Source organism: Mobula birostris, chromosome 5 (assembly GCF_030028105.1).
Source record: "Mobula birostris isolate sMobBir1 chromosome 5, sMobBir1.hap1, whole genome shotgun sequence".
Classification (NCBI taxonomy): domain Eukaryota; kingdom Metazoa; phylum Chordata; class Chondrichthyes; order Myliobatiformes; family Myliobatidae; genus Mobula; species Mobula birostris.
In genome coordinates this window covers 39,361,329-39,373,455 of record NC_092374.1, presented here as the reverse complement: position 1 = coordinate 39,373,455, position 12,127 = coordinate 39,361,329, and the positions used below count along the sequence as shown (strand labels likewise).

The 12,127-nt window shown below is 39.3% G+C and overlaps 1 protein-coding gene across 4 annotated transcripts in view; it reads left to right on the top strand.

Moving 5' to 3' along the window:
* Positions 1 to 12,127, top strand: part of arhgef28a (Rho guanine nucleotide exchange factor (GEF) 28a) — a 379,030-nt gene that overhangs the window by 300,527 nt on the left and 66,376 nt on the right. For all 4 annotated transcript variants that reach the window (XM_072257921.1, XM_072257920.1, XM_072257923.1 and 1 more), the window contains 3 exons: positions 269 to 451; positions 622 to 759; positions 3,235 to 3,383. In XM_072257921.1, coding sequence (XP_072114022.1) covers positions 269 to 451; positions 622 to 759; positions 3,235 to 3,383 — 470 coding nt within the window. The remainder of the gene's footprint in view (positions 1 to 268; positions 452 to 621; positions 760 to 3,234; positions 3,384 to 12,127) is intronic.

Sequence of the window (12,127 nt, the reverse complement as noted above, 5' to 3'; positions counted from 1 at the left end):
TTATGACTCACTTTCACATTTCCCAAGATAAATGTATTCAATATACTATTTGGACTTGCACGTAATTGGCATCATTGTACAGATATGCTCTGAAAATGATGTTGGTGATATTCCGTGTTTGTGTATTCGTACTTTCCATGCAGAATTAATTAAGATTCTGTTTCTGCAGTACAGAATAGAGAATATTATGTTTATAATGTGGTGAACTTCATTATAGCTCTTGCAAGAGTGGATATTGGTGTTTGTGACTGCTAATCTTTCTCTACAGAGCGGCTATGTTTCCAAGATCAGCTGATCTGCACTTGTTTGGAGGAGAAGTTACAGATCCATGCAGACATGATTGAAAGACGTGGCAGTGAAGAAGGACCTCAAGAGACCCATCTTTTGATTAGACCAGATACTGCTGAACTTCCTCAGGCTGGGTTTTTAATGAATGCTGCAGTCAGGGAGGGTAGGAATTTTGTCATCTTTTAGTTTATATTTACTACAAAAATATAATCTTTAAAAATATTAAAAATATTCAGATTGAAAAAGTTATTGTTTTAAGTACATTTTGGAAATATAACTGAAAAGCAGTGTAACTTATTTATTATTGTGTTTTATTGTCTTCTCATTTCATAGTTGAGAGCCTTCAAACTGCACTGAGATCTCAACCATGCAGCTTTGCTGGGCAACCATTGGAAAATGTGGGAGAGCCTATGACACCAAGCAAGCTTGAAATGTTTGGGAACTTGACCCAACATTCACCACCAACTGTGTGTAAGTGGAAATAAACTGGTTATAGGGGGAAACAGTTTTGCACCATTGTCAGATTATTTGTAAAGAAACTTCAACCATGGTAGAGCAAAGAATAATAGAGCAACTTTTTGAAGAAGTTGTCTGATTTGCACATGCTTTACTGAAAACCATGGACTTTCTCAGCAGCATTTTTTTATGTGTTAAGACAATAATCGGAACATGCAGTGTAAAAGAAATGACGCTCTGCAAAATTAAGTTTAAAAATTATAAGACAATATAATAAGATGGTTGAACTACTTTATAATATAATTGGCTTACAGATCTTGAGTGTATTTAAATAGCTATACGAATGGTATATTCTTCACAATCTTGATATTTTTTAAAACTTAAGGTAATCATGAAATTAAAGTTTTAAATGTTCTACCTTTTCATTTCAATCCTATCTCTTTCTCTCTAGTTTATTAAACATGTTTCCACATACATTTTGACCTTGTATTACCATGTTTTAATTATAAAACCAAGTGAAACTTACTCCTCCATCTACAGTTATATCTAGTTGTCTGAAATTCAGGTTCACTGTTTATTCAGCCTTGTGTGATAAGGAGTTTAATTTTTTCAACAAAGTCAAGTTACCATCCTTTCTGAATCATTTCACATGGAAATCTGTCGGTATATGCCTAAGCATAAATCACTGTATTGCTGCCATTTCCATTTGAGCATTGCAGTGAGACCTATTCTAGTAGTGCTGGCTGTGACCATGGTTGATCGTTCTTGGGACAGATAGTTCTTTCTGAGCATAGCTGGATGGGCTCTCATGGCAGGAAGAATAACTTTGCTACCTTTCAGATCTCTTGAGACCACATTGTCCTTTGTAGCTTTCAGTACCTAATTCTGCTATCAACTACTTGATCCTCCAGTCTCCTGATTGTGCAATACCCTCAAATCCTCCTGGGTTGCCCAACATTGCCACCCCTTCCCCAACTCACTAGTTATGCAGACCCTGTAAGCCTCCAAACCTCTGACATCCTAATCTGCCTGGTCCCACCCCGCCCTACGCCCCCCCAATTCTCCCTGTGTCTTAACATCAGTTTAACAGTTAGCACCAGCATTAGTCTACAGCCAGCATGACCATGACCTCAATCTAGATCCACTCTCAAACCTGGCTCGGGTCTCAAGTTCATTTACTTTGGAGACAAGTGCACTATGTCTGTTCAGTTCAGTCTCCAATCTTTCTCTCTGCTGAAATATTGGCACTATCTCCTTTACACTATCAAATTCATGGCAATTCAATGACCATAGCTCACATTTCATAATAATACCATGATCCTACTACTCTGACTTGTCCAAGCAACCAGGACCTAATTTCCCAAACCAAAGGCTATTCCTCCAATTCAACTAAATAAAATTCCCTTGCCACCGAGCATATTTAACACTGTATGTCAACTGCCAATTATGAAATCTTGCAGGTCATTAATGGCTTCGAAACTGACAACAAATAAAATATGTTTCTGTAGTTAGTTAGGACATACTCTGTGCATTAATGCTGGCAGGTTGATGCATGTCTAGAGTTTCCAAGGAGAAGATGATTATCTACATCTTATGGCAACATTTGTAAAGTAATTTTTCGAGTACTTGCAAGTGAGAAACAGTCATCATGGTTTTAAAGATTCTGGTACTTTTCAACTCTATTGCAATGTCTGCTTCAAGTAGACTCATACAGAAAGATTTTGTGGTTCAGGATAGTTCAATGTTAATGTAATCAGACCATGCTCGTGCAAGTTTAAGAAAGGGAAGTGTATTAAATCTCAACTTTCCCCTCTGGCATCTACTCTACCCTCGGCCGTTTTCCTCACCAGAATCAAGCTAAGCAAGAAATACAGTTTATTGTGATTAATGTTGCTTTCTTCCAAGAATCATTTTTTCTTTGCCTTTGTACCTTGTTGAAGCAGGGATGTCTGTTAGTGGCATATTTATTTGGCAAACCTAAGGATTCTGTATATATAGGAAATTATTTTTTATTAGATAAGCTTGTGAATTTAAAGAAGGTGCAGACTGTTGAGGGAATAGTTCATAATAAATGTTCAGCAGTATGTGACAGCTGCTGGGCATGAATGCACCTTTTACCCGACCTCATCTTAGTTATAACAGATTACGGCATTCATTAGGAGCCGGGAAATAGAGACGCATTGTAATCTGCCTTTATTTTCAAGGAATAGTCAAGGCGCATCAATAACTTTCATTCAAGTTTGATTTGTTTAATTGTGCTTATACAGTGCAAAGCAGTACAAATGCCAGCCCTGGTCCCCATCCACAGCCTGGAATACTGGCAAACTGATAATGGATTGGACAAGTTTGTCTTTGAGATGGTGCTGGCTGTGCTTTCAGAAACATACTGTACTAATATGAATCCTGTACTGTTTTAAAATGGCTTCTTTTGCTTGTGTCACTTGATTATGGTGAGGAATAAAACATTCTGTTTTTTGTATCTTGTATTAGCACCAGACACTAAGGATCCAGGTTTGAATTTCCCAGTTACAGACTCTGCTACAGTACCGCCAGGAAGTGCTTGGTCTAGCCTTGACCCTCTGTTTTTGCAAGCAGACAGTGAACCCTGCCCAGCTCAGTCAGACAGCTGTACGCAAAAGGTAAGTAACAACACAGTGATGATTAACAACCTATTACTTTCAGATTCTCAATGTGCAGTCAGATTGCCCAACTGAATATGACTGCAGTAGTGAAATATCCTTTTCCTTCAGGAGGAACTTGTTATGCTTCATTCCATAACTTCCGTGCAGGCAGACGCATCTGTTATTCATTAAATTTGGATCAAACCCAAAAGCTAGAAGTTTGGTTTTCTGGCTTATTTGTAATTTTCTTGAATTTATTTTTCCCTTGGATATTCTGGCATAAAAACTCATTGTGAAAGACTAAACTGATTGCAACTTCAGCTTTTTTTTATCCCCTTAAATTCATTTTTTAAAATTTATGCTCTATGAGCTTCACACTGCTCTCTCAGTAAGTTGGACATATTATTTCATTTGGTATTTATTTATCAAAAGAAAGCTTCTGGTTGGAATATGGTTGATATTACTCACTAAAAATGGGAAACATCAATTAGATTCACACATGAATTCCAGTTTGAGTAAATGTTTAACCTTTGTTGTTGTTCAGTTGTTAAGTCGAGTCCAACTCTTCGTGACCTCATGGACCCCTGCACACCAAGTCTTCTTGTTGGAAACTGCCTCTCTCAGGTCCCCAAGGTTGCACGCATTGTCTGAGTAATACTATCCAACCATCGTAGCCTCTGTCATCCTCTCCTTCTTTTATCTTATGTTTTACCTAACATGAAAGACTTCTCTAAGGAACCCTGTCTTCTCATGATGTGGCCAAAATATTTGAGCGTTTGTCTCATAATCCAGCCTCCTAGTGAGCAGTCTGGCTGTATTTCTTCAAGTATTGACTTGTTGGATCTTCTTGCTGTCCAACGAACTCAACATTTTCCTCCAGAATTCAAGTTCAAACGCATTGATTCTTTTGTATTCAGCCTTACTAATAGTCTAGCTCTCACAGCCGTACATCACAACTGTAAATACCGTAGACTTGACTCTACGAATCTTTGTAGACAATGTTATATCTCTGCTCTTCAGCATTTTATTTAAAATTGCCATTGCTGACCACCCCAGAAGTAAGCTCCATTTAATTTTGTGGCTGCATTTACCACCTATAGAAATCTTTGAACTGAGGAGGGCAAAATCCGTCACTGCTTCCACTTCCTTTCGCTTAACCTATAAGTTTCAGTATTGCTTTTCTCAGCTGGAGTGCAATTTACTCTTGATACATTTGCATTTGTGAGCTTGGTACATCCAGTAAGTTACACTGGAGAACAAATTTCTTGTGGAAGTGTTTCTTCCTCAGAAATTTCTTTTGTTTATGATAACCCACTTAAAGCTGAACACATGTAAGTTCAGGCTATTTGTATCACGTAGGAATTTGGAGAAACAAGAAATCAACTTTTGTTGAATATAATGCGCTTAATTGCATAATGATGCTGGCGCTTTGCAATAGTTCAACTAAGCTAAAAAAATGTTTTTGTTTGTACTCAGTATCTGAGGCTTCTCGTTTAAGTGTCCAACAATCATCAGCCAGCATCGATGGATTCCAGTTGTCTTGATACCGTTTCTCCATGACTGTAATGTCCTGGTGACACCTTTCTCCATGCTTGTCACTGACAGGATTTGCAGGAAAGAAGTCTAAATGGCAATGCAGAAAATTAATCTTTAGTGATATGTTGCACATAATGGTTTTGTATGATTGAAGCCTGCTGTCAGCCAGCTGCACATAGTTTGATGCTCTGTAGTTGTCAAGAAAATTTTCAGCAGTGTTCTTGAATGCCTTCCATGCGATTTTCTCCGTTCCCACTAGAATTCTTCGAATTGCTTGTCATTGTTGACCTGTGTGATTTATGGACAAACAAAAATGCCTTCCTTAATCTTGGCATCAGTTATTCTGGGAGATAACTGCCTCAAATATCAAAATCCTTCATGGAAATTTATAGCCTTTCCAAAACCCACCCTTCCATGCAACATCCACCCTGTCTAAGCATGCACAGGCATGCCTGGACAAGATGGAAAACTTTCCACCTTACATTGTGGGCAACATTTTAATTGACCTGAGTTATGAATTGAAATAGCAAATATAGGCAATTTCAAAAAAATGGTGCGTGATAAGGATATTTCATGGTGTTAGTTCATTATCAGCAGCCCAAACTCCATAAGGTACACTCAAAAGTATCCAGGAAGCAAAATCTTTGTTGCCCAGTGGTATTATCAGTGTAAGGGAAGTTTTTATTTGGATTTTGCTTTGTAGATTAGAATTATTTTCTGAAGACAAAATCCTTAGGCACACAATAGTCTGTAGAATGAAAGTTTGAAACACCAATTCAGACATGAATTATGATAAGTATTATGAACGACTTATATGTGCCCCATCAAGCTCACAAGATCGTTCCATTGATATGCTTCCATTGTTTTGTATCTATTGCAGACTGCGGTTTCTAATCACTCTTGGAGTTCTAAATAAAGATTAATACAGCAAAGGCACAGCCCTTTCCAAACCACAAACTAAACGTAATGAAAACAAGAGAAATCAGTGGACTGGAACAAATTGCATAGCTCTGTCAAAGATGTATGATGCACCAGCTAGTTTCTTTGTCCCTGTGTGCTCTATGACATTATGGTTCAGAATAAGAGGGATCAGTACAAATATCACTGAGAAAACTGGATTTGTTAGGCAGAATGCCAAGGTACATGGTTTATGTAGTTTGCACGCTATAACATCTTAACACTAAACAAAAACTGCGTGATAAGAAATGCAAATATCAAATTTCTTCCATCTGCTCCTTGACTCATATTAATCAACTAAAGAAATTGATATGTACCTGGAAACTTCTTTCTTCACTCCTTCATGGGATATTTCAGGGACCAATTTCATCAAAATTCTAGTGAATTCTAGTGGACTCCCAAATACTATGTTTTATTGATTTTGTTCATTGAACATACACTGTGGCCACTTTATTAGGTCCACCTGTACACCTGCTCGTTAGTGCAAATACCTAATCAGTCAATCATGTGGCAGCAACTCAGTGCATATAATATACAAACATGGTCAAGAGGTTCAGTATTTGTTCAGATCAAACATCAAAATGGGGAAGAAATGTGATCTAAGTGACTTTCAATGTGGAATAATTGTTGGTGCCAGAATGGGTGGTTTGAGTATGTCAGAAACTGCTGATGTCCTGGGAATTTCACACACAACAGTCTCTAGATTTTACAGAGAATAGTGCAAAAAATTTTTTTAAACACCCAGTGAGAGGCAGTTCTGTGGGCAGTAATGCTTTGTTGATGAGGGAGGTCAGATGAGAATGGTCAGCCTGGTTCAAGTTGACAGGAAGGTGACAGTAATTCAAATAACCACACATTACAACAGTGGTGTGCAGAAGAGCATCTCTGAACACACAACACATCAAACCTTGAGGTGGATGGGCTACAGCAGCGGAAGATGAACATACACTGAGTGGCCACTTTGTTTGGTACAGGAGGTACCTAATAATGTGGCCACGGAGTGTAGATGCTGCTGACAGTGCTGGTGTTTATTGGGCATCGCTAATTGCCCTTGAAATGAGTTGACCGTATTGGTCTGGATCTGTACATCGGCCAGATGTGCTGAGGATGGCACTCTTCATTCACTGAATGCTATCAGTGAAGCAGATAGAGTCATACAGCACAGGAACCGGCCCTTCAGCACAGCTAGTCCATGCTGACTAAGATCCCATCTAAGCTGGTTCATTTGTCTGCATTTGGCCCATGTCTTTCTTAATGTTACTTATCCATATACCTGTCCAATTATCTTTAAATGTTGTTAATGAGCCTACCTCATCCACATCCTCTGGCCGCTCTGACCAGTCTCTTGAGTGAAAGTGGAATTTTTTTTAGAACAATCTAGTAGAATCCTGGTTGGTGTTGTCAAAATTAGTTTTACTTTCTTTAATTCTAACTTTCTTTAATTGTTGTTGTTGCTGTGAACAGCTACACTATCCATGGCAACCCTATGGATTTTTGTGGCAAGGTACAGAAGCAGATTGTCAGATCTTCCTTCCACACAGATACTGCTGCTGCCCAGAGTCGATCTCAGGACCATCCGTCTCAAAGAACAGTGCTGATGCCACTACACCACTGGCTGACCCAAACCAAATTCTTTAATTACCTGTATTTAAATTCTCAATTTACCATTGTGGGATTTGAATCCCCCTGAGGGATTTTTTTCTTGTGTATAGATCAATGCTACAAAGCTGAGTCTGCTGATCCAAAATTTAAAATACTTAACAAAGCTTATTATGGGAAGAGAATAGCAGTGGGATTACTGGGATATGCCTCAACATAGGGAGAAGGAAAGGAGAAAATTCAGTAAACCTAGCTGGAGAATTAATTCCATTGGTTGCATGGGTGGGTTTGGAATGGGCTGGGACTTTTCACATTTTGCTTGCTTTGTGGGCAGGGGTGGTAGGGAGCATGGGAAAAGGCTGGTTATCGTGGAATGAAAACACTATGATATGGTTTGAGACGGGTGTTATGGGAAGCACAGAAGCTGAGACTTTTCTTGGGAGTCAGTGCAGGATCAAAGTCAAAAGAGTGAGAGACTAGCACAAGGCTGGGATACAAGGGTCAGCAAGTTAAGGATTAGCAAGCATAAGTGAGTGGGAACCTGAGAGATAGGAATTATGGCAATTCCTGTTTTGATTATGTAATTGTCTAAGTTCTGTCCAGTGCTCCAAAAAGGAAAGAAATCATCCTGCCTGTTCTTGATACAGAAATCACATGGCTATTGATTGTAAGAAACGCCAGGCCAAGCTTGACGCAAAGCAACCTGTTTTCATATTTTATCAAGGAAGAGTAGATTTTCAATTGATTTTTAATAAAAGAAAATCAGCTTGGTAGAAATGAATTTCCAAGCAAATGGCTGATGCTCGAAAAGGAAAAGATAGACGTGACTTACTTCTCAATGCCCCAAATTTGGGCAGGTGTACACCAAGGATCATCATTTTTACAAGGAGGGATGCATGCATTGAAGTGGTTAGTAAAAATAGGGCGGCACTGGTAGTGGAGTGGTTAGCACAACACTTTACAGTACAGGCAACCTGGGTTCAATTCCCGGGGCTGCCTGTAAGGAGTGTGTATGTTCTGCCCCTGACTGCATGGGTTTCCTTGCACATTCTAAAGACATACCAGTTGGTAGATTAATTGGTAATTGTAAATTGTCCCATAATTAGGCTAGGATTAAAAATTATTTTTTAAACCTCTTTAAAGTGACTACTGGCTTACCGAGCTTCTCCTTATAACCCAAACACTCTGGTCCCGGTGAAGTCCTTGTAATTCTGTTTGTATCCTTTTGCGTTTAATGACAACCTCCCTATAGCATGGTGACCAGAACTGTATGGAACACTCCACATGTGGTCTTACCAATGTCGTATAGAGCTGTAACTAAGTAAAGATCTTGGAAGGATGAAGGGAGGTAGACATGTGGTGAAAGTGAATGTATCAGTCATTTTGCTGTAAATTGATTTAAAGTGTTGCAGTATTTTATATCTGCACTTCCTTTGTCTACCACTAGATGGCAAGAGATAAATAAATGATGTTTTTCCAGTTTATTATGATTTTTTTCCATGTCAGAGATTCAAATTACTTTACGCTAAGGTTTTTTCACAAGACACATTACTGATTTCATATGATTTGGCAGCAGTACTTTGTTTTGACAAGAAATTGAATTTATTATTTGACAATGAAGTATATATTCCTGGAAATTAGATCAGATAGTGCTAGTTTTATCAAAGTTCAAAGTAAATGTATTATGAAAGTACATATATGTCACTATATACAACCCTGAGATTAATTTTCTTATGGTCATACTCAATAAATCCAAGAAACATTATAGAATCAATGAAAGACCATACCCATCAAAGTGGACAAACAGCCAGTGTGCAAGAGACAGCAAACGCTGCAAATACAAAATAAATAGATAGGTAATAAGTATTGAGAACATGAATGATGAGTCCTTGAAAGTGAGTCCATTGGTTGGGGGATCATTTTGGTAATGGGGCAAATGAAGTTATTTCCAACTGGTTCAAGAGCCTGATGGTTGAGGGGTAAGAACTGTTCCTGAACCTGGTGGTGAGAGTCCTGAGGCTCCTGTACCTTCTTCCTGATGGCAGCAATGAGAAGGGAGCATGACCTCAGTGGTGGAGATCCCTGATGCCAGATGCTGCTTTCCTGTGATAGCTCTTCGTGTAGAAATGCCCAGTGGTTGAGGGGCCCTTACACGTGATGGACTGGGCCATATCCACTACATTTTGAAGGATTTTCCATCCAAGGGCATTAGTGTTTCCATACCAGACTGTGATGCATCCAGTCAATATACTCTCCACTGCACACCTAAGTTAAGGTGTTAAAGTTTTAGATGCAGTGTTGAATCTTTGCAAATTTATAAGGAAGTAGAGCTGTTGCCGCATTTTCTTTGTATTTGCACTTACACACTGGGCCCAGGACAAGTCCTCTGAAATGACAACACTGAGGAATTGCTGACCCTCTCCTCTTGTGGAGGAGATGTTGTTGCCAATCCAAACTGAATGGGCCTGCAAGTGAGGAAATTGAGGAACCAATTACACAAGGAGGTATTAAGGCCAAGAGTTTAAAGCCTATTGATTAATTTTGAGGGGGCAATTGAATCGAATACTGAGCTGTAGTCAATAAAGAGCATCCTGAAGTATACATCTTTGCTGTCTAGATGTTCCAGGATTGCGTGAAAATCCAATGAAGTGGTATCTGCTGTGGATCTGTTGTGACATTAGGCAAATAGGAGTGAATCTCAGTCGTTTCTCAGGCAGGAGTTGATGTGTTTTATCACCAGCATCTCATAACACTTCAGCAACCTCTCAAACCATTTTTTCACAGTGGACGTAAGTGCTACGAGATAATAGTCCTTATGGCAGTTTACCGTGTTCTTCTTGGGCACTGGAATAACTGAAGCCTATTTGAAGCAGGTAGGTACCTCAGGCTGCTGAAGCAAGAGGTCAAAGATATTGGAGAACACTCCAGCCAGGTCTTTAGTACTCAACCAGATACCCCCATCTGGGCAGGATGCTTTCTGTGAGTTCACCCTCCTGAAGGGCGCTCTCAAGTCAGCCTCAGCGATGGAAATCACAGTGCCTTCGGGGGCTGTGGGCCTTGTTTTGATGGTCAAAGCGAGCATAGAAGGCATTGAGTTCTTATCGGAGCAAAGGCCTGTTCATATTCAATCCCTACCACAGCTGTCAACCATCCTCATTGATTCCACTTTAGTCCAGGACTGCCACTTCACCTGTGAGATGGCTTTCCGGCGATCGTTATCTTTCTTGGTTGCCAGACCTGAATTCCTCTAACCTGACGCCTAACAGATTGCGGATCTCATGGTTCATTCAAGACTTCTCAAAAAAATCAAATCAAACTTGAATGAGTTGCAACGTTGGCCATTTCCAGGACAAAATTATGCCTGGACCTTTCCTGTCATGAATCACCCTTGTGATCCTGACTTGATTTCTGAAACAGGGAATCGCGTTCTAGGCCAATCTCTATAAGTGTTGCACCTTTTGGAATATTGCAGGAGAGCTGAGCCCACACTGACCTGGGGAGGTCTATCATTGTGTACTTCCAAGACAATGTAGTCTGACTCTGGCAGTGGTAAACAGATTTCTTAGCAATGTCAGTGGTCAGTGTTCAGTGTTCAATGGTGGAAAGACCTGTACCCATGATGGACTGGGCCATATCCTCTACTTCTTATAGAATTTTCCATTCAAGGACATTGGTGTTTCCATACCAAGCCATGATGCAACCAGCCAATGTACTCTCCACCACACATTTATAGGTGTTTGCCAAAGTTTTAGATGTCATGCTGAATCTTTGCAAACTCCTAAGGAAGTAGAGGTGCTGCTATGTTTTCTTTGTGATTGCAGTGTAATAACTGTTCCTGAACCTGGTGTTGTGGGATTTGAGGCTCCTGTACCTCTAATGCAATGATACAGGTTAAGTATCCCTTATCCAAAATGCTTCGGGCCGGAAGTGTTTTGGATTTCAGACTTTTTTAGACTTTGAAATACATAATAAATAGCTTGGTATTGCCATCATTTCTGACTCTGAATTTCAGTGCTACCAGTAAGCAGTCTTTGTCTTACACTTGCTCATCACATATATTTACTCAACGTTATTAAATACCATTAATATTATGAAAATATAATGTGTGCAGGGTAACAAAAGCAGCACAGCCTCATCGGAAGAATACCTGAATCAGCTGTTGGACAACAACAAACAACAGCAGGCTTTCAGTCTCCACCCACAATGCCCTGTGTTGATTAAAAGGTTAATGTGCACTATTTGTATTTTACCTTTTTTATGTTTTATGTAAGATATAAAAACAATCAACATTATAGACCGTTGTTCTGGTGTTAGACTATCATCAGTGATTATCATCAGAATCTCCAATGAAATTCTCTGCTGCTTCATGACCAGCAGGCTCTTTATCTTCAAAATTTTTTAAATCTTTAAAAATGTGTTGCCAAGCCTTTCTTAGATTTCTGCAACTAGCCTGCTGAATGTTCACAATTGCCTTCAATTTTCAGTTCATCGTGATAGATCTTCGCTTGTTTCAGGATCAGCGCACCATTAGTGGCATATATTCACTCCGAAGCTGATAAATCTTCTCTTTCAATACACAATCGAGATCTTCACTTTATGCTTTATGCAGTGGTTTGAGATTTTTCATTAACTTATGTTCATTACATGTGTGAAGTCACTTGTTAGAACTG